The sequence below is a fragment of the Melitaea cinxia genome, chromosome 19, assembly GCF_905220565.1.
Source record: "Melitaea cinxia chromosome 19, ilMelCinx1.1, whole genome shotgun sequence".
NCBI classification, from domain to species: domain Eukaryota; kingdom Metazoa; phylum Arthropoda; class Insecta; order Lepidoptera; family Nymphalidae; genus Melitaea; species Melitaea cinxia.
Window position 1 is genome coordinate 14746093 of NC_059412.1, and position 23177 is coordinate 14769269.

General features: G+C 35.3%; 1 protein-coding gene across 1 annotated transcript in view; it reads right to left on the minus strand.

The window, feature by feature from the left end:
- The window catches only part of LOC123662805, a 96224-nt gene that overhangs the window by 54001 nt on the left and 19046 nt on the right, over positions 1 to 23177 (minus strand). Inside the window, 24 exon segments of the mRNA XM_045597600.1 lie at positions 617 to 737; positions 1427 to 1630; positions 2083 to 2194; positions 3513 to 3648; positions 4630 to 4857; positions 5153 to 5292; positions 6090 to 6230; positions 6854 to 7058; positions 7865 to 8083; positions 8375 to 8505; positions 9377 to 9510; positions 10235 to 10474; positions 10684 to 10754; positions 10838 to 10975; positions 11097 to 11349; positions 11650 to 11816; positions 12353 to 12521; positions 13384 to 13643; positions 14425 to 14604; positions 17558 to 17807; positions 17954 to 18681; positions 19184 to 19372; positions 19711 to 19841; positions 20029 to 20264. Of these exon segments, the coding sequence (XP_045453556.1) occupies positions 617 to 737; positions 1427 to 1630; positions 2083 to 2194; positions 3513 to 3648; positions 4630 to 4857; positions 5153 to 5292; positions 6090 to 6230; positions 6854 to 7058; positions 7865 to 8083; positions 8375 to 8505; positions 9377 to 9510; positions 10235 to 10474; positions 10684 to 10754; positions 10838 to 10975; positions 11097 to 11349; positions 11650 to 11816; positions 12353 to 12521; positions 13384 to 13643; positions 14425 to 14604; positions 17558 to 17807; positions 17954 to 18681; positions 19184 to 19372; positions 19711 to 19841; positions 20029 to 20264 (4783 nt within the window).

Below are 23177 nucleotides of genomic sequence, written 5' to 3' on the forward strand. Positions count from 1 at the left end.
TTTAAATATACACGTATGATAAGAAAAGTGTGTGTCTTTTAAAATAGCAACTTCTGAGTTTGTTGTTGGTTTTTCTCAGAAGTGCAAGCTTCACTTCAACTACAATTGATTTATTCCAAATACTACGAATACACAGTTTCTAGTTTTTTAATAATACATAGTTTGTAAAAGGATGATTAAAAGTGCCTTTAAAAGTACCTTGGACAAAAAAAAATATTTTATTCTTAACCGACTTCAAAAAGGAGGAGGTTACTCAATTCTACCGTATTTTTTTTTTATTTGTGAACCGATTTTGATAATTATATTTTTGTTGGAAAGGAAATATCCCAAATCTGGTATCATGATAAGGATGATGGTGGAATCCCAGAGAAATCGAGGGGAACCCTCGAAAATCGTAGTGACGACTAGTGCGTTTGTTAATTTTTTTGTCTACTTACGTTGTATTACTTGTCGATGTAATTGAAGTCGGTTTTTTTGTTAGCTAGCAAACCTATTTATTTATGAAATCAGTCGCCGGAGCTGGGCAGAGTGCATGATTTTCTTAATTTATCTTAGCACAATAAAAATACATATTGCAATATAGTTTTATCAACAAGTACTAACTCTCATAACTTACCATGGTGTTGCCAGTTTCCTTATCAGACACAATAAATCTGACAGCTGAAGACACGGTGTATAGTAAAGAGAAGAAAAACGCCAATATCAGCGTTTGAGACTCGTACAAAGAGGTCTGGAAGCTAAAATATGGGCCTGATATAAATAATTAATAACTCACAATTTAACTATGCTCATTTATTTTGCTTTTCTCAATGCTATTATCAGGAACTTTAACAAGTTCATTTAAACTCATCGAAACTTAACAGTCTTACAATTAGTAGTTATTTGATATTTATTTAATTACAAAGTACAAAATAAGTTACAAAGTAAAACTTTAAAAAAGTTTGGATATAAGGCGGACTTTAGACCTAGCAGCATTATCAATCAGTCTTTAATGCATGGTGACCATAAAACGATAAAATCTATCAACACATGAAACTTATAGTATACTAGCTGTGCCCGCGACTCGTCCGCATGGAATTTAACAAAACAGTTATTGTTCAGTTCGCACAGTTATTTAAAAAAAAAAAAACTAAAATAAAAGTAGCCTAATTTACTCCTTACTACATGAACTATTTGCCAGTGAAAGTCCCGTCAAAATCGGTCCAGCCGTTTCAGAGATTAGCCGGAACAGATAGACAGACAAATATTTTTAAAAATGTTATTTTGCTATATGTACTGTATATACATCCATATGCATTTAGTAAATAGCGGTTATTTTAACATTACAAACAAATTCTATTTATTTGTATAGATTGCCCAAGCAATAGGAACTACCCATTTTAGTAAAAAAAAAATCAAAATTTAATAAAACTGTATATTTACTTACAAATCTCGTCTATAACAAGGATAAGGTATCTGTTGGGTGTAAATAGACCAGTCCATTTCGTTTTCTACCTCCCTCTTCACTCGTCTAGAACTTTCCATGGACAGTTCTATAATAGCCTTGTCTATGATGTCTTGTATCTGGACAAACCCACGGAAATATCTCATGTTTTCCAGGAAACTTGCCTCAGGGCCCGGTATCCATAAGCTGTGGAACATTGATTGTATCAATAATCGCACATTATAATTAAATAAATAAATAAATAAATATAGTTTTTAATACTATGAAGTTGGCAAACAAATGTACGATCAGCCTAATTTAATAATTTTTTCAGCCTATTTTAATTTATTGCCTATGTTGTCAACTTTACCCCTCCCTTCCCCAGGAGCTTTGGCTACCTTGCCCAGGAGCTTTGGCTACCTTACTCATTAACGTAACAGAACTCTATTTGGAAGCAGCGCTATTTAGCTATGATCTTCTGTAAGGTCGAGGTACTTCCCTAGTCGGGCTACTTCATATTTGAGCAAAAATTTCTTGCTGTGCCCTACCTCAGTTGGTACTTCCCCAGTCAGGCTGCTCCGAGTTTCGAGCAATATATTTAGTGATATCGAAACAGTCGTATCAGAGTAATTATTTTATATTTAAATGAATATACTTACTAGCCTTTCAGTCTGTTAGTTGTGGGCGCGTTGTCTATATCCATTCGTATTTTATATTCGATATTTGATAGGACATCGCTTTTAGAGTCATTCACGTTCAAGAACACGAGACCTAGAAAGGAAACAATATGAGGAAATGCTTACCTAATCCATAATAGCGTAAGTTTAAGAATATTACATAAAAAAAGTATTTAATATAGATTTAGTAACTAAAAAGTGTAAACTTTTTACAAAATTAATGTTTAATTGAGATTTATTTATTTTTGGTAAAAAAAGTTAGAGACGATTTAATAGTTTTATTTGGTGTAATAATAATAAGTCGTTATTGTACACCAAGAATTATTAAATTAAAATTAAAAATTAAATATTGAAAAAAGACCGGAACAGGGAAGTACAAAAAAACACAAAAGGCGGGTTTGTCGCTAATGAGATGGATGTGTACATACACTATATACATAATTAAAATCCATATATCAAGCTTGAAATATTGGTGCTGATTGGGTTGTCACTAAACAAAACTAAGGTAATAGTATATTTCATTACAAGTGTGGAAAGGCTGGTCATTGCAAAGAGTTCCGACAAATGTCTCCCCGAGCCGAGGCGCAGCCGAGGGCGAGGGTTGACAGTCGGAATAAGTTGCAATGACGGTTCCGCACGTGTACTGAACGACTATTTTTAATACGGTTGCGAAAAAATGAAGCAATTTAATAAAATAATAAAAAGAAAATTTCTGAAAAATGGCGCCAACCGTAGAATATAAGCAGAGTTTTTTTTTCTTCACCCATTCTGGTAGGCAAAGGGAACTATGCCCATACAGCCAAGTCTTCAGTAGAAGTTTTTTATTGATATGAAATTTAATGAGATGACATGAAATAAAACCTAACCAAACTCATTCAATCAAATCATTAAATCTGATATTGAAACAAATTAGTAGCTTCTTTATAGAAATATACGTATTTGCATGAATCATAAAAACTTCTATGATTTTTTTTTATAGTCGTTCAGTACACGTGCGGAACCGTCACACAGTGCGGACAGCCTTTCCACACTTGTAATGAAATATACTATATTCTGATCCAAATCTCCAGACTTGGTGTTTGAAAATAACATAACTCACATAAAACTATGACATAACATCACTTCAGTCTTTCGCAGTCCACTGCTGGACATAGGCCTCCACAAGTTCGCGCCAAAAATGTCATGAACTCATGTGTGTTTCCCATAGTCACCACGCTGGGCAGGCGGGTTGGTGACCGCAGGGCTGGCTTTGTCGCACCGAAGACGCTGCTGCCCGTCTTCGGATAACATACCAAGTTTAACAGAATTTAAACATAAGCTGTTCACTAACATTAAAATCATTTAGTTTAGACATTGACGCGTCATAAATTGAACCGTACAGGAAAATATAAAAATACAGAAATGATACCAACCAGCAGAAAACTCATTGACTGAGGTTAGTTTAGCAGCTTCTATTTTGAGTTCTTCTTCGTCGTTCATGGACTTGAATCGGTCCAGATTTACACAGTGTAAGAGATCCGAAGCTTTCTTTAACAAACTACCCATAGCCTGAAAACATTCTTAATAAGTTTAACTTGAAAAATCTAATATATAAAATTCTCGTGCCATAGTGTTAAACATTGAACTCCTCCGAAACGGCTCGACCGATTTGAATAAAATTTTGTGGGCATATCGGGTAGGTCTGAGAATCGGCCAACATCTATTTTTCATACCCCTAAGTTATAAGGGGGGGGGGGGGGGATTGAGAAGGTTAATAAAATATATGGCAAAACAACGTTTGCGGTGTCAGCTAGTAAGCTATAATGTTTCAATACAGTTATATATGCTTAAAATACAAATCTTTAAACAAATCGTAGCGATATATCAAATTGAAGATTAATATTTAACATACAAATGTGTTTCGGTAAACTAAATCGAAAAAAAGTCAAATTTTGATATTATTATTAGTCTTTGATCTACTCGTATTAATGGTTTTCGATAATGATGACAGATCGATTTTACAGTGGTAAATATTTTAATGTTTTTTTTTTGGCATCGCAGGGGAACCCATTTACGGGTGATATCCAGGACGCCCGGGTAGGCAGTCCTAGAAACGTCTAACGTCTAGAACTAAACGTTTAAACGTCTAGTCTAGCGCCTAGTAGTAAAGTATCTTCTATATATTAGTACGTGAAGCAAAAACTTTGTACCCCTTTTTACGAAAATTGCGCGGACGTAGGAGTATGAACTTTCGCACACTTATAGTTTAAATAGAGGAGTGCAGACTGCTAATATTTTTTTTTAAATTATCAGCATAAAAATATATTAAATCAACAAAAAAAAAAAACATACACACACTACCATGTATTTGACACACACACGCATATTATACTCTTTTGTTGATTGTCAAAGTCTGTAGTCAAATTGAAAAATTAAAAAAAGGTTGTTTATTTTCACAACTTTTTTTTTCATTTAAATTTTTAATAATGGTCGAATTTCGACCTCTGGACGAACACTAGACGTTATAAATACTAAACTCTAGTCACAAACCTTAGTGTCACCGAAATCTTCAAAGGTTCCGTTTATATCTATATTCGGTGCTTGCACGTCTCCCATCAGGCTTTTCCGTATTTCCTCATATCGTGGCGCTGTCATGAGGTTTTTCAAAGCATCTAATCCATCCCGATGTTGTTTCAATTTGTCCACGGATGAGAAGGAGTTGGCAAAGGAGTGGACCAGATTGACCATTTTGACCATTGGTGCGAACGTTGAATTGGCCTACATGAAAATATAACGTAGATAAATAATAAATAAACATAAAGTAATGTACGAATTGAAATAGTTAATTTTATGACGAAGTGAAAGCTCCTTTTAGTATATATGATATAAAGGTAAAAATTACTACACCAAAATATAATTTAAACAGGTCATAACCAAATTTAGACAAACTTAGCTTGTGTTTGATGGTCATTTACCTACAATCGAAAAAAAAAATAGTTTTTCTTTTTATGATGAATATTTTTTTAAGACTGTAAATAGGTAATTGAAAAAATACAAACATCAGTAATCGCACCTTTTCAATAATTTGTTGCACGGCGGGGACAGAGGGCGTGTACAACACACGGCCCATTATGAGGGGCTTCACAAAGCTCCAGACAATCTTCCCCCCCTCCATGCTTATTACGTCCTGGTAGAGGGAGCGGCAGAAGTCAGCTGTAAATCAAAGTAATTTCTTACAATTATTAGTAATAGCATTAAAACTTTGAAATTTAAATACAGGATTCTAAAAATAATCCAATTTCTCGTTATACAACTACAACTCACACGATCAACCAAATTCAAATAAGATATTTTCTTTCAATAATGCTCCGTATTGTACATGTTAATCACGGGACATAATTGTATACCTACAAACTTGTTATGAAACATGTCATCAAGTAGACTATTTGATAAACAAAGGAGAATGCTATTGGCTAATGTTTAGATTATTTACAATAAATTATATTGACTTGAGACTATGAAATGGTGAATTACGCTCCATATAAAGCTATATTGATATCTGCGAGAATTATAAATAGGAAACTGTAACTGCCGGTAAAATATAGTCCTAGTTGAGTAAAAAATTTATCAACATATTAATAATAATAATAGTAATGGGAGTTAACAATTTTAATTCTCCATTAGCAAGCGTTAGGCTGCGTTTTTTTATCACTATCATAGCTCAGTGTAATCTACGAATTAGGGAAGCTAAAAGTTGGAATGAAATATAAGAAATGGATGCTTTACGTCCAGTGATTTCTTTCTCTTTAGGAGTTTAGGTATAGTAATAATCATTTGCCAATTAAAGTAATTAAAGTTATATTGTTTTCTAATTTTGACGAGAATTTCAGTAATTATAATTTTAGATGAACGACGTCGGATACTTAAGAAAACCTAATAAGCCGCGATAAAATCCGCAAAAGTTGTTTCATTATAATAAAGTTTAAATTTTATCAAAAAGGATGTGTTACTGGGTAAGGCGTCTAGCTGCCTTCGGTCAGGTTCGGAGGCGAGGTCGGGCGTGCGCGCTATAGCTTTGTAGAACCGACTGAGGTCCGTGTGGAACGGCTTGCCACACAGCATGTTGCCTGCGTCCGTCAGGAAATCTGATGCTGGGGATACAATTTAAAATATTAATCCATTATTAATAATATAAAATAGGTCTAAGTGTAAATAAGAATTTGAATGGTCTATTAATCGTAAGAACAAGTTTGAGTTTGTCAATTTGTGCTTACAGCAGGAAATTTCCTGTTCAAAATATGGAGCAACCCAACTGGGATAGTATCTCGACTTTACAGAAGATAACAGCTAAATAATACTGTTTTCAAGCAGTATCGTGTTCCTGTTGGTGAGTAAGGCGACCAGAGCTCCTGGGGGATTGGGGATAGGGTCAGCAACGCGCTTGCGATGCTTCTGGTGTTGCAAACGTTATAGTCTACGGTAACCGCTTACCATTAGGTGAGCTATATGCTTATTTGCCGACCTAGTTCTAAATAAAAAATAATAATTGGTTCTTATTCGACGATGCTAGTCTCTGATTCGCTAAAACGATACGTCGTTCAATGGTCTAGCGAAAGGTATCACAATGTAAACAATGACTTACGGGGTGTAAGAACTGGAAAAGTTTACGATTTGACGGATTTTTTTTTTTATTAACAAAATGACGGCGACATACATAAATTAGATCACATTTATTTCTTATAATTCTTATTTTTTTTAGCTTATAAATACTTACATGCTAAGATATCCCGGAACGAGGCGCTCTCCTTCAATCGTAATAACAACGGCTCGTTTGACAAGCTTTCTGTGATATTTGCAACAGTTGTCTGTAATTCTGGAACGAGGGCGGCCATGTTTCCGAACTGGGACATGACTGTGTCGCCTTCTGATTGGGTTAAGTTTGATGCTGCGAATAATTTTTCTAGGAGGAATGATTTAACCTGAAAATTGTAAAGAAAATTATATATAAAGAGTCTCATGCTCTACCGATTGAGCTAGCCAGGCTGTGTGGTTACGACATTAAAGAATATAGCCACCCCTCTCTTCCCGTGGGTGTCGTAAGAGGCGACTAAGGGATAGCACAGTTCCACTACCACCTCGGAACTTAAAAAGCCGACCGGTGGCGGGATAACCATCCAACTGCTGGCTTTGAAATACACAGGCCGAAGACGGGCAGCAGCGTCTTCGGTGCGACAAAGCCAGTACTGCGGTCACCAACCCGCCTGCCCAGCGTGGTGACTATGGGCAAAACACATGAGTTCCATGCCATTTTTGGCTCAAACTTGTGGAGGCCTATGTGCAGTAGCGGACTGCGATAGGCTGATGTAATGATGATAAGATATATAAAGTTGTTTCATATTGGCTCTTAATGGAATAAAATTCCTGCATCGGAGACCAGGTAAATTATATGTACCGCAAACAAAAAAGCTCTAACAAAGGCCCATGTCCAGCAGTGGATTGCGATACTGTTGGAGTGAGCGAGAACAAAAGAAAACAAAAATAATACGGCTAGACAAATATTTACCATGAGCTAGATTCAAACTTATGACCGCCAGAGCAATAGGTAATTTGATATCTACGTCACCTCATGATAAAATTAATTTTGTCAATGACATCAAATTTGATTAGTCAATTAAAACAAATAAGTTCATTCATGCTCTTACAACAAATTTTAAGACGTCTTAAATGTTGATAATTCATGTGTGCTCGCTAAAGTATAATTACTTTTCAATTATATACAAAATACCTTATCTAAAACAAATTCATAATTGATATTTTTCAGCAGGATAGGTACGATATCCTTGACCCGATTATCTTGCAACCCACAGAACTGCTCCACCACAGCAGCATTAATGTCATCCAAGGTCACCACATCTACGTTGCCGGGGATGAGAACCTTGGACATTTCGTCTATTTGACACACGAAATCACTGGCGTGGTAGGTGCCCGTTTTTCGCGCGAGTAACTGGAAAAAGAAATAATCATTCAATCATTTTTCCTGTCGAAATAAAATGAAATTATTCATATTATTTTGTCAGTAGCCAATAACAAATATTTCAAAATGTCCGAATTCCTCTATTGTTAAGTTTTTTATTTAATCCGAATATGCAATGCAAAGAAATAAATCCGAAAGATGAAAAACTTGACTAAAATTTCAAACAAGTTTCACAATTCACTGAAAGAAACAGATGTAATACATAATTGCATTGATATTAAGATTGAAAAATTGAAATATAACATAATAAACAGAACATACCGGTTTGATGGCTATGTAGCCAGCTTGGATCCTCGGGGCGGCGATGGACCAGAAGTTCGTGTTGTTGATGCCAATATTATTAAGAGCTGATTCTATACGATCCGGTTTTGAGAATATTTGTGATACATTTACTAGAATAGAAATGTCTTGTTAGCAAATATTTTTTAAAACAATTTATAAAAAATCTGTGTGTCTGTGTGTGTGGGTGTGTGTGTGTGTGCAATTCACACACGGCAGAAGTGAAACTTCTGAAAAGTCGTAGGGAAGTCGTTGCAATTTGTACTATTAAAGATGATCCCGGTATCGTGAAAAAGCGCTGCGTTTCGCATGGCACTTACGCCCTTTGAGCGGTAAAGTATTCCATTTCATTCTCTCCTATACATTTATATGTTTTTTTTTTATCGTGACGCATTTTCGTCGTCGAATTTTACTTCAAGTTATTGAAATGTTAACGAACGTTTAACTGAGATAGGGCACAGCAGGAATTTCCTGCTCAAAATATGGAGCAGCCCGACTGGGGTAGTACCTCGACCTTACAGAAGATCACAGCAAAATAATACTGTTTTCAAGCAGTATTGTGTTCCTGTTGATGAGTAAGGTGACCAGAGCTCCTGGGGGGGATTGGGGATTGGGTCGGCAACGCGCTTGCGATTCTTCTGGTGTTGCAGGCGTCTATGGCGCTACGGTAATCGCTTACCACCAGGTGAGCCGTACGCTTGTTTGCCGACCTAGTGATATAAAAAAGAACGGAATCCAATCTATACAAGCAAGATTCATCATATTATGATAAATCATTGTACTATATTTAGATATAAAAATAGAGATCGGTAACGTCTGGAATCTAAACTAGGAGATAATCATAAATAGACATTAAGAAAATTAATACATTAGAGGAAGTTCTAACAATGTTTATATTATTACATTTAACTGCACGTAACTATATTTTTTTTGTTAATTTATCGAATTATTCTAATATACAACATTTCATTTACTGAAGTCTACCTTTTATATCTTGATCAATCAAGTAGTTTTTGAAGTTATGAATGATTTTTAACCCATCTGCAATTGCGGTAACGTCGAATTCCAGCGAAGTTCCATCTAGAATAGGTTTCATTTCATCAAGCATCCCGCGTATACTAAAAACAAAAAACAATTATTATAATTCCTAGCCAAAATATATGTGTACTGTAATTTTCAATTTGAATATTTAAATTTCATTCTTTTTCGATTTTAATCGTATCTTAGTCATTTTTGCTTTATTTGATATTCATTTCAAAAATGGCGTGATCTCATGTGTGTTGCCCATATTCACCACGCTGGGCAGGCGGGTTGGTGACCGCAGGGCTGGCTTTGTCGCACCGAAGACGCTGCTGCCCGTCTTCGGCCTGTGTGTTTCAAAGCCAGCAGTTGGATGGTTACCCCGCCATCGGTCGGCTTTTTAAGTTCCAAGGTGGTAGTGAAACTGTGCTATCCCTTAGTCGCCTCTTACGACACCCACGAGAAGAGAGGGAGTGGCTATATTCTTTAATGCCGTAATCACACAGCATTTTGAATCAATACGATAGTTTATTATGTACAATTAAAAATGAATATTTTGATAAATATGTACGAAAATAGCTTCTAAGTTGGGTTAGTAGTTATCCAATTTGGTGTATTCAACATATCGGATAACTATTTATTTTTGTGTGTTTATTATTATTTATTTTATTATATTGCTTGGACAAGGTTATAAAAAAAGAAAATAATTGAAAAAATAGACATATTTCCAAAAAAATGACTCGGTATAAAGTTCGCTGGGTCAGTTGGTTCACCCGGAAATACTTATTAAATGCTATATTCTTTACATGTTACTCATTGTACCTGTACAACACACTGTCCAAAGTGTCATCCATCATTAATTGCATTCCCGAATCCAGTAGGGCTTCTAATTTTCCTTCTACTACTCCTTGGAGGTCCACTCCGCTGATCACCCCTAAAACCCTGGCTACGTGGTCTAATATCCTCTCCATGTGACCTACTATTGAGGATATGAAGTTGAAGCGCCAGAACTCTTTCGTTTGGAGGTTCGGCAGCTGAAAACAATTAAAATTATTTATTATCCTAGTATAAACTATATAAGCTACGGTAATCGCTTACCATCAGATGAGCTTTACGCTTGTTTGCTGACTTTTTTATACAACTAGTGCTGCAAATATGCAAAAGTAAGTGGGTTACCTTAGCTTATAGACGCTTGCAACACCAGAAGCATCCCAAAGGCGTGGCTGACCTTACCCCTGATCCTACCCAGGAGCTCTGGTCACTTCATTCACCACAAGAACACAACAGTGCTCGAGACCAGTATTTTTCGGCTGTGATTTTCAGTAAAGTACTTCTTAAAGGGCTGCTCCAGATTTTTAGCAGAATATATATACTATTGTGGCTGACCTCAACATGGAATAGTAAAACAAGAAAATGGGAACTTACATTTGAGTTAACCAATGCTCTGTTGATATGTTTTCTCACTATCGACACGATGGCTTTACAGTCGTAATTCAAACAGATTTCTTCCCAAGAGTAGTCTTGCACGGAAATATAATTATATGCTGGTTGCATTTCGTCTATCTGTAAGTTACAATAATTTCTAATTTATGGCAAAAGTTAGCAGATGTCACCGCTAAGTTAGATTTTACTTACTTACAAATATCAGTTAACAAATAACATAATTGTAATCCTCGATACTTACCATGAGTAAACTTATTTCTGAATTTTCAATATTATTGATTAACTTCTTATCTTTGATTAATTTGACTAGATCGGTCGTAAATTCTTCCTTATTAACAAAATATTTAGATAAATTATCCTTAACGTTAAGTGTAGGAGCAATACTTGAATGCAATTTTTTCAAATATGGCAACTCGGTGAAACCATGAATCTCTTGGAGGTGAGGCAATTCGGCTTTAAGGAGTTTGCCTGTTCTTGCGACTACTTTGGCGAATCTAGAATAAAGCATAATGTTATTAGATGAAGTTAGGGAAACAAACAAGCGTATGGACCACCTGGTGGTAAGCAGTTACCAGAACCAACCTTACCTTACTTACCAACCTCATCCCTGACCCTCCCCAGGAGCTCTGGCGACCGTACTAACCACAGGAATACAACACTGCTTAAAAGCTGTGTCATTTATCATGGTTGACGTACTTCTCCAGATGAGCGTCTCCAGATTTTGAGTAGGATATAGCCTGCTATGTCCAAACTTAATTGAAAAAATACCTTAATAGCTTTAAATAATTACTCACAGGACAGCGTGTCTAAAGGTACTTCCAGTAATGTTGCCCGCAAGACATTCCACCAGTTTGGAAGATTTAGCAGCAATATCGTCTAGCAAATGCAGCTTGATTTGCTCCAGAAGTTCATTTAAGGATTTGTTGAGTTCATAATTTGTGTAGTTTCGAGTTGATATCAACTAAACGGGAAAAATGGCTCAGGTAATTTAAATTCGGTCAAAATGAAAATTATTTATTTTCATTGTGGTTATTTACGGTTTTATAAGTTTTCTTTTGAAAGTTTCAAATCAAATTTGCTAACTGAGAAAGTATATTATAATATAACATCAAGCCTATATGACTAACAACAAAATATGAGTGTACAAAGCAATAACATAACAGGAGAAATAATTTGTCTAAAATTTTAAAGAATCATCAGGTTGAAATTTATAGTTGATTTATTTTCTATAATTAAAAAATCTGTACAACTTATTTTGTGTTACCCACACATCAGGGAATTCTAAACAATTTTTAATATCATATCAAAAATTGACCGTTCCAGCGGGGATCGAACCTGCATCTCCGACTGACCGTGTTGCTGCTTTAGCCAATTAAGCTATGGAACGATGACGTTACGACGACGAAAATTGTTTTAAAAAATTTCGCCATGAATTAATTACACGAATATATTTTGAAAGTTAAAATACAAAGAGAATTACACAATTGTCAATCTAACCTCACTAATAGCCATGTCCCAATGGAAATCGTTCTTCAGGGCGCCGTGTATCTCCCGCAGAGACATCTGGTCGACGTTGCAGAACAAGCCGTCGTACTCCTGCTTCTTGTACAGCTGGAGGTTCAACTGTTTGAACCAGGTGGTGAATTCAGAACAGAGAGTGCACTGACTGAAACAAAACTAAATATTACTCTTGTTCCTGTCCATTTATTTATAATATAACACAGTTTCTTTAGAGGAGTAACTGCGGAGTTTCTTGCCGATTATTCTCACCAGAATCTATGTTCCGTATTGGAGGTAACTTCACTTTCAAATTTCAATTTGTAAATGACAATTCAAAAGTGCTTTTGAAGCTTATTTGAATAAAGTAATATTTTATTTTTGATCACGTTACTATGATCTACGCTTAACTAACAATTTATACAAATTATACAGTATTACAGCCTCAGCTGACAATGGATTGCTCAAAATTACATTACATAGACCCAAATCGAACAAGTTAATTTTATTTTTGTTCCTTTAATATGACGATGATTTATAGAATAATAACAACTTATTTAAGTCAAGTAGAATGTTGATAAGTTATATGTTTCAGTATATAAGTTCCCACTGCTTGGCAGAGGCCTCTTTCCCCATGTAGGAGAAGGATCAGAGCTTAATCCACCACGCTGCTCCAATGCGGGTTGGCGAATATATTCCCTACTATGAGTATCGATCGCTATCAAGTGTACATGATAACAACCGAGACAGATGGCTTAACGTGCTCTCTGAGGGACAGTGGGGAGACCCACAAGGACTAACAACCAGATCGGAAATAAATATTCTAATAAACACAAATATCCCCTCCGAGCGGTAATCGAACGCGCGACCATCAGTGTTTAGGCGCCGCCGATACGGCACACGCACTATTACACCAGAGCGGTGATAAAATATAATTACAATTAAATAAATATTACAAATAACGAAAACAAAACTTATAGTTCATAATGTTTTTGCTAGACGGAAAAATATATAGTTTTTTCTTCAATTACCTATTATTCAAAAATAAAGTCCCCGCATCCACAATATTAGTGAGTACCCCGAACGACATCTTGATTAGAGTTTCCTTAGAAAATATTTGCATTGTCACATTTTTCAGTGATGACAATTTCTCTTCTGTTATCCAAAGAGGTAGTGTTGGCGACTTCGGACCTTTTTGAATCTGTTCCAGTCTTGTTTCAGTGTTGGATATATCTTCGTAAAGTGCCGTGTAGTTTATTTCATTAGATATCTTCAAATTGTCATTGTAACCCTGTCAATATTTAAAAAAAAATATATACTTTTTAGCTTATATTTCAGAAAATTATAGTTATCAAGTTGGTTTATTTGAAATCTTGCACAAAATATGGGCTACTGAGCGTACAATAACACTTATTCAGCGATAATTGATTGGCTATTATGAAGTAATGTTTCACATTCACAAGCTCGTATTAAGTTTCACATTAAGATGCCAAATGTCTGTACAAGATTGTATCATATTTTATTAATTTTTGAGTAGCTCGTTGGTGCAGTTTGTAGTAATTATAGGCTCGATTCCCTTCCCGAGTCTTAGAATCTGTTAGTAGTTAGTTCTGGCAAACATCTATAATGCCAATTCTGAGGTAGGGCACAGCAGGAATTTCCTGCTCAAAATATGGAGCAGCCCGACTGGGATAGTACCTCGACCTTACAGAAGACCACAGCTAAATACATACTGTTTTCAAGCAGTAAGTATTGTGTTCCTGTTGGTGAGTAAGGTGACCAGAGCTCCTGGGGGGATTGGGGATTGGGTCGGCAACGCGCTTGCGATGCTTTTGGTATTGTAGGCGTCTATAAGCTACGGTAATCTCTTACCATCAGGTGAGCCGTACGCTTGTTTGCCGACCTAGTGATATAAAAAAAAACAAATGTCTGTAGTGAGCGGGGATCGAACCCGCGACTGCCAGCGCAACAGTCAGTGCTGTGACTGCTGTACAACCGCGTCGTCGTGTTTGTATGTCAAAGATATTTATTTATTACTATTATTTATACTGTGACCGCTATCACAATCATACCTGCGAGGCAAACTTTAACGGTGGTAGTTCCTCAAAGAGCTGGTCATGATCAGGCGAACAGAGCTGTTCCCGCAGCTGAGACAGAGCCCCTTGGTCTGGTATGTAGTCAGACAGTACCAGGCTACTCTCGCAGAACACGTCCGTGCGGTTGAAGTCGATGTCGTGGAGGAGACGAACGAGCTGAAGTATCGGATCGGAACAACAACATTTTATTACATATTAACAGCAATACATATTATAAATTGGGAGTTTCCACCTAAAGAACATATATTAGTTTTATTGATATATTTTAACAAACAGCAGTAAATTTAGCTGATTATTCTCCCACTCTATTTCCTTTTTACAAAAAGAACAATGTTGCCATTGTTTTCTATATTTTTAAATTAATATTTAATTTAATTAGTGAAAGTAATCGCGACAGCTTTGATCGTGGTGAGAAGAACAGGATGGTAGGTATTTTTTTAAATATAAGTTTAAACATCCATAGGCTCTTGAGTGCCCATGCCTTTTTTATTTACATTTTAATTTTCAAAGCGTTGAGGCGTATTATTTTCAACACTGCATGCTTCAAATTACGAACTAAAGCTTATTTTCTCTAATTCGAGAGTGAGTACAAAACTGACCGTGAGAGATATATATACCTATATATACATACTAGCTGTGCCCGCGGCTTCGCCCGCGTTAAAATTAGTGTGTCACAAAGTTTTCCCGGCAAAATTATAGTTAAACTCTCATCAAAATCGGCTTAGCGGTTCCGTAAACCTTCCTATTAGCCCTCTCTCCAATGATGAAACCGCATGAAAATCCGTTCAGTAGATTTTGAGCAAATCGGTCACATACACTTTTGGGGACTTTGTTTTATAATACACTAACTGTTGCCCGCGATTACGTCCGCGTGGTTATGAAGATATGCATTACCATTAAGTTGTTTAACGCAAATTATTTTTTTATTTCAGTCACTTGAAATGCTTATCAAACTGAGTAACTTTTTAAAAGGCAGAATTTAGTATAATTTAATAGTTATTTTTATAAAACCTCTCTATACACCACATTTTTAGTTTTATTTTCAGGCTGTATATGTTTCATACAAACTATCAACCCCATTAAACCCCCTTAGCGGTGGAATATCGTAAAATCCGTTCTTAGCGGACGTCTGCTAACTATAATCTACCTCCGTGCCAAATTTTATCTCTGTCCAACCTGGATGGATAGACCATCCAGCGGTTTTTGAGTTCTCGTGCTGAGTGAGCTAGTGACATTTCTCTTTTATATTTATAGATTACGATGCATTATTTGGACACCTCCTCACCATCTATAGAGCATATATTTTAAATTTCAAGTCTCTTACTTCAAAAACATAAGACTTTCATACAAACTTCCGACCCCCGTTTTATCCCTTTAGATTAACGGATGTCTACGCCCTATAAGGAACGTACCTGCCAAATTTCAAGTTTATAGCTGTTATAGTTTTGGAGGTTTCTCGATAAGTGAGTCAACCTACCATCTCCCGTTTTAACTCAAAAAGAGAGTTGATTTCTAAGATAAATTATTTGGACACCTTCTCATCATCTATAAGGTATACATTTTAAATCTCAAGTCTCTTACTTCAAAAACATGGGACTTTCACACAAACTTCCAACCCCCGTTTTACCCCCTTAAGGGTCGAATTTCATAAAATCAGTTCTTAAAAAATGTCTATGCCCTGTAAGGAACCTACCTGCCAAATTTCTGATGAGTGAGTCAACCTACCATCCCCCGTTTTAACCCCAAAAGGGGGTTGGTTTCTAAAGATACAGTATTTGGACACCTCCTCACCATCTACAGAGCATACATTTTAAATTTCAAGTCTCTTACTTCAAAAACATAGGACTTTCATACAAACTTCCAACCCCCGTTTTATCCCCTTAGGGGTCAAGTTCCGTAAAAGTCCGTTCTTAGTGGATGCCTACGCCTTATAAGAAACCTACCTGACAAATTTTAAGTTTATAACTGTTATAGTTTCGGAGATTTCGTGATGAGTGAGTCAACCTACCATCCCCCGTTTTAACCCCAAAAAGGAGTTGATTTCTAAAGATACATTATTTGGATACCTTTTTACTATCTATACATACATTTTAAATTTCAAATCTCTTACTTCAAAAACATAGGACTTTCATACAAAGTTCCAACCCCCGTTTTACCCCTTTAAGGGTCGAGTCACGTTAAATCAGTTCTTAGCATATGACTACGCTTTATATGGAACCTACCTGCCAAATGTCAAATTTGTAGCTGTTATAGTTTCGGAGATTTCGTGATGAGTGGGTCAACGTAACATCCCGTACAACGTAACAGCCCCCGTTTTACCCCCTTAGGGGTTGAGTTTCGTCAAATCCATTCTTAGCAATAGATTACCTACTAAAACTACCTGCTAAATTTCAAGTTTGTAAGCATTATAGTTTCGGAGATTTTGTGATTAGTGAGTCAACGTAACATCCCCCGTTTTAACCCCAAAAGGGAGTTGATTTCTAAAGATACATTATTTGAACACCTTGTTACCATCTATAGAGCATACATTTTAAATTTCAAGTCTCTTACGTCAAAAACATGGGACTCTCATACAAACTTTCAACCCCCATTTTGCCCCCTTAGGGGTTGAGTTTCGTAAAATCCGTTCTTAGCGGATGTCTACTTCCTATAAGGAGCCTACCTGCCAAATTTCAAGTTTGTAGGTGTTATAGTTTCGGAGATTTCGTGATGAATGACCTTTCGCGTTTATATATATTATAGATATATTTATGTGGGTTAATAGTTAAGATAATTTATGGATGGATATTTGACCATTAGCAGAAACAATATTAGGAAAAGAGACCATACAAAAACAGAAGAGAGAGTAGAACTAGGAATGTGAAGCGCAGTAGACAGGCAAAAGAAAACAGTAATAGTCCAGTAAAGAAACGTTAGAAAGCTAGAAGCTTTCATAAATGATCATAATTCATACGAATATTAAGTGGATAAAAAGTTCTAATCGATGAGAATAAACGAGAAGTAGAGGATACCTAAATGTGTATCATTAAATAAAGTCACCAAACTAATAAGTCATAAAAACAGTACCACGATACAATCATTAATTCAAATAAATGCAATGAACACTCACATGTATCTTGTCCAAGTGGGTTAGAACGTTTTCTACTATATCAAAACCATTCTCAACAGAATCGAAGAAACTATTTGATTTTGAACCAGTATACAAGTGCCTCAGCTCCGTCCACCAATCTTCTCCGGCCAAGAAACTCAGGACGACATCGAAGTGCTTCAGATTATTTTGTAAATATTTCAAATATACTGGTATTCCCAAATCGTATGCGTATTTAGTAGACTTCTTTAACGAATTCACAACGTTTTGCCTTAAAGGAGAAAATAATATTATTTCTAAAACTAGATAATAGCAGCATTACTTCTTAACCCCAATTATTGCATGAGTAAATTTAGAAGAACAACAAATTATTCGTTGAAATCATCAAATTATTTAGATATAATTTAATTTAAATACCTTTCTTTGAAGAATGTAGATATATCAGTAAAATTATCATTTTCAAATTTCAAAATCTCAATTACTTTCAGCAAACTATTTCTTGCGCTTCCATAGCCGTCATTTGTTATATTTTGTACAGCACTATAAAATACTTCATATTTCTTCGCACAAACCTGCGCTTTAACTCTGTCCAGCTCTACTAATATATCTTTAGATTTATCTTTGTTTTTGAGTCTTTCACAAGCATCTTTTAAGGCGTCGACAAATTTGTAATCATTACTATTAGTCCATATTACATCTGTTATTATGTCGAAATGAAAAACAATCGCTTCCGACGGCCTTCTCTTAAAATTTCTCTGAGTAATCGATAATTCTGTTTGCAAACTTTTTATTTCTTCGTCCTCTGCTTTAATTATGTCTGCTACAGTCAAATTATCTAAAGCTGTAGTAAGTTTATTAATAATTGTTACAACTTTAGTCAAATAAATGTCAAGCGTCAATTTTTTTTTCATATTTTCGTTAAAAGTTATATAAAATGGATCGTTTTCTTTTATCCTATACGATATTATTGCATCTATAGCACGTTCTAGCTTCTCTTTCATTGTACTTAGTTTTATATCTTCAGATTCTGTTTTATTCTTATTCGCCATGTCTTTTAGTAACATTCCTAAAGCATTTGCTTTTGTGTAAGCTTCTTCGAAAGTACTTGTTAAATTAGCTGCTTCTAGCGTGAAAAGAAAATATTGCTGAAACGAAAAAAAATTATTAATTTTAGCACGAGTGTTTTGTTGTGTTGCGGATTTTCGAAAATTGTAATCTTAGTTTTAATAAACATACTAGTCCTTCCAAAATATAATCTTCACCTTGTGGCGACATCTATCGTGCGAAATACGAACGACTACAAACTACGTAATTAGAGAAAACTGACGTATGCTACATCGCGCTATCAGAGTTCTCAAAGTGATTAAGTATGTATACAAGAACCCGACAACAACCGTCGGGGCGTTAGCCCGCCAGACACAATACCCGTCTGGTCGTAGGATCCTCCCTTTGCGATGGCTGACGAGAAACTCAACACCCTAAACCATTGCAATGCCAAAACCTATTACTTGATGAATTGTTTCATTTAGTGTCAGTAAAGTTTAAATGACTTTATAATAAAAAAATGTAATTATACAGTTTATTTTGAAAAAAAAAAAACATAAAATTAAATTATTTACATAAAAAAATACAAGTCTAAATACATACCGGTTTAGTGAAAACATCCATCAATTTATTATCTCCAGTTGGCATCGACAGCCAGTGCAGTAAAGATGGGCAAATAAATGGCTCGACTTGTTCGAGAACTGATGCGTCTATCGGACTGTCGGGTCCAGGGTTTAGAGACATCAGAACTTCGGTACAATCCCAGAAAGTGGTTTGTGATGCACGACGTATCTATGTCGGATACAAGGATAAGTATATATCTGATAAAGTACATTTATTTTGAGTACTTGAGTAGACCTAACAATACAATGCTCACATTACATAAAGGATGACATGAACGCCAAAGTGAAATAAAACTAGTACAATTCATTTTTCAACCATAATAAAGCTTTCTTACACTTACAAGTTCGTGAAATGGAGTCTTCACTCTTTGTGAAGGTAGAGCAGCTAATTTATCAGAAAAGTTTAAAGTGTTCAAGAGTCAGAATTAATTTTAGGACAGTGAAAAATATATAATTATTACTCGTGTTATTTATATTCTATTGTTTTATAATATATTCTAAGCATACCTGATTCATGAAACCAAGATCTGTGTAGGAATTGATCAGCGCGGCGATGAAGTCAGGCAACTTTTCATATATTGTGTATAGTCCTGTGCCTCTGGTGAAACCCAGTAGTTGCAGAATTGTAGCGTTTTTTTCTAGAATTTAAAGGACAACTTAGATAATATTGATTTGGTTTCCATTTTAAGTGTTTTGTGAACTGTGGATAAATATATATCTAGCAAAATGGCATAGTCATTAAGATTTGAAAGAGTTTACGTTTACATTTTACTGTTCAAACTTCTCACAATTGTATATTTAGTAACAAAAGTAATTACTACTTACCATTGGTTTCTTTCAAATATGTATAAATGTCATTAATCATATTGCCTCCAGCTACTGACAAGAAATTCAGCGTGTGTTTCCATGTAGCTCTTCCAATCATCTTGCAGGAGTCACTTATGTACTCTTCCCTAGTGCAGTTCAAATACTGCTTCCAAAGTGTGTTAAGAGGAACACTCTCGTTGACTGAAGATGTGTTAAACGAATTTAGGACTGTATCAACTTTAGTGAAGAATTTTCTGGAAAAAGCAGTAATAGTTTTGATCAAATTAAATCTTCAATATTTGTACGTAACTATCTCCACGTTAAGATCGTCAAGTGGTGTTCGAGTACTTTATTGACAAAATCTTTTTTGTGGAGGACGGATTCGAAGAAATTATATTTATTTATTGAAATACTTTAGGAGAAAATCATTACGTTATCTATTATATATTAAAATAAATAAATAAAAATAAATAAAATGAGCCTTTATTGCTGTTAGATTTAAACTTATTGACTAAACATTACTTTTAAGAATAATAATAATAGAGGTAAGAAAACTATGACTTAACTAAACAAAAACGTATTCTCGACATTCGGCTTATCTCTCCTCTTAACAGCTTGTCTTTCGACAAAGGCCTCCTCTAAGGATTTCCATTTGTTTCTGTCCTTTGCTGTACGTAACCATTCTGGCCCCGCTACTTGCATCAAATCATCTTCCCATCGCTTCGGTTGTCTTCCTCTACTTCTTCTGCTTTCTCTAGGGTACCATTCCGTAATTATTCTGGTCCATTTCTCTTTCTTTTCTCTCAACATATGTCCTGTCCAACGCCATTTTAATTTTCTGCATACGGATTGGACTTTTTCAAACTTAGTCTTTCCTTTAATATTTTTTAATTGTATTTTATCCCTTCTTCTTACTCCTAATACGCTTCTCTCTATCCCATTCTGACATATATTTAATTTATTTTGTTGTTGTTCAGTTAACGCCCAAGTTTGGCAGCCGTACGTAAGACATGGCAGTATGCAAGCATTGAAGACTTTTCGTTTCTCTGCCATAGGCATTTCTTTATTTTTCATTACTTCGCTCAACGACCAGAATCTCTTCCAAGTGTTTGCTATTCTTCTTTCTATTTCTTTCTGCATGCTCTCTGTCGTTGATACTAAGTGTCCTAAATAAATGTATTCGTTTACATATTCTAATTGCTGATTATTAACTGAAATAACATTTTTTTGTGAGGAATTGCTCATTACTTTTGTCTTTGTTAAATTCATTGTAAGTCCTGCGTTTGCACTTTCGTCTGATAATTATTGTAGCATTTTTCCCAAGGTCATCGGACATTCGGCGAAAAGTATTAAATCATCAGCGAATCTCAAATGACTCAATTTTTTTCCATTCACGTTGATCCCGAAATTATCCCAATTCAGTCTCCTAAAGATCAACTCCAACACAGCTGAGAATATCTTCGGCGAGATAGGGTCTCCTTGACGAACGCCTCTTTCTATCGGGAAGTCTTCACCTGACCTTTCCAGTTTTATTTGTGCTGTGCTTTTCCCATAAATCATTTTTAGTATGCGTATGTACTTTTTATGGACCCCTTGTTGTTCTAATGATTTCCATATATAGTGGTGTTCCAGAGAATCAAATGCCTTGTTGAAGTCTACGAAACCCAAATAATATATTTTGTTGTATTCTCTGTATTTCTGAAGTATCTGGCGTAGGACGTGTATGTGATCAATGGTCGAGAAGTCTTTCCTGAATCCAGCTTGCTCTATTGGTTGGTTTTCGTCAAGGGTGTTAGTTAATCTAAACAATATTATTTTAGAAAATACCTTATATATATTAGACATTAAACTTATTGGTCTATAGTTGTTAATATCTCCTTTGTCTCCTTTTTTGTGTAATAAAACTATCACTGACTTCGTCCAATCTTCTGGTATAACTTCTGCTGTTACTATTTCGTTGAACAAATTGGTTAGTTTAGGCACAACTACCGGCATAAATATTTTAAGGAGTTCATTGGTGATTTGATCTGGTCCGGGTGTTTTCCCTAACTTCTGCGTACAAATAGCTCTCTCTGTTTCTTCTTTTAGAATTTGTGGTATAGGTTCAGTATGTTGCGTATCGTCTGTCATAATTGTTTCAAGTTCGTTACTTCTGCTTTTGTATAGCTCCTTATAATATTCCGTAGCAATATTTAATATATCTGGCCTTTTTGAAGTACATCTTCCTTGTTTATCCTTGATATTTGGCATCCAATTCTTTTTCGATTCTAGTTCTTTGAACGCTTTCTTTACTCCACCTGTTTTCTTAATATGATATTGAAAAGTATGTATCCTTTTTTGTTTCCTATCTTTCCTTATATTTATATTGATTTTTTTACTTAATTCTGCGATATCTTTTCGCGTTTCTTTGGTTTTCTTGCCTTGTAAAAGTATTTTTCTTTCTTTAAGTAATTGAATGGTTTCGGTGGATAGTATGGCTTTATTATTTGAAAATACTTTCCTAGCTTTACTTTTGAGAGTATTTACAAAGTCGCAGTATTTCGCCTCAATCGGTTTGTCGTATTCTTTTCCTTCTCTTCTCTCTAGAGTTTCTTTTAAGCTTTTCATTATTTCTGCGTTGTTTTTAATGTTCACATAGGGAACCGATTCAGTGTGCAGCCTTCGACTTTTCTTTGTATAAGTACCTCGTAACGTAGCACGAATCATTTTATGGTCCGAATTAAAATTTAGATTATGTAAAATTGACATATCTTTAAAAACTTTTGGTTTATTTGTCATAATATAATCAATTTCATTTTTAATGAGCCCATTTGGGGAAGTCCACGTCCATTTCTTATTCTTTTTCTTGTTAAAGAAACTATTAAGGATACTTAGTTTATTTTCTAAACAGAAGTTAACCAATCTTTGCCCATTTTTGCTCCTGTTACCATAACTGTGTCTTCCTACGGTGTACTCTTCGCCACTTTGGCACTCCCCAATTTGTGCATTAAAATCACCCATTATTATTATATTTTTATGAGCAGTATCCACAGTACTTTGTAATTTTTGGTAGAATTCGTCTATTTTGTTCACATCTTGTTTTTTATCTGGTTCAGTTGGCGAGTACACTTGAATAATTGACCATAATTTATCTCTGCTGTTTTGTACGGGAAGTTTGATGTTGAGTA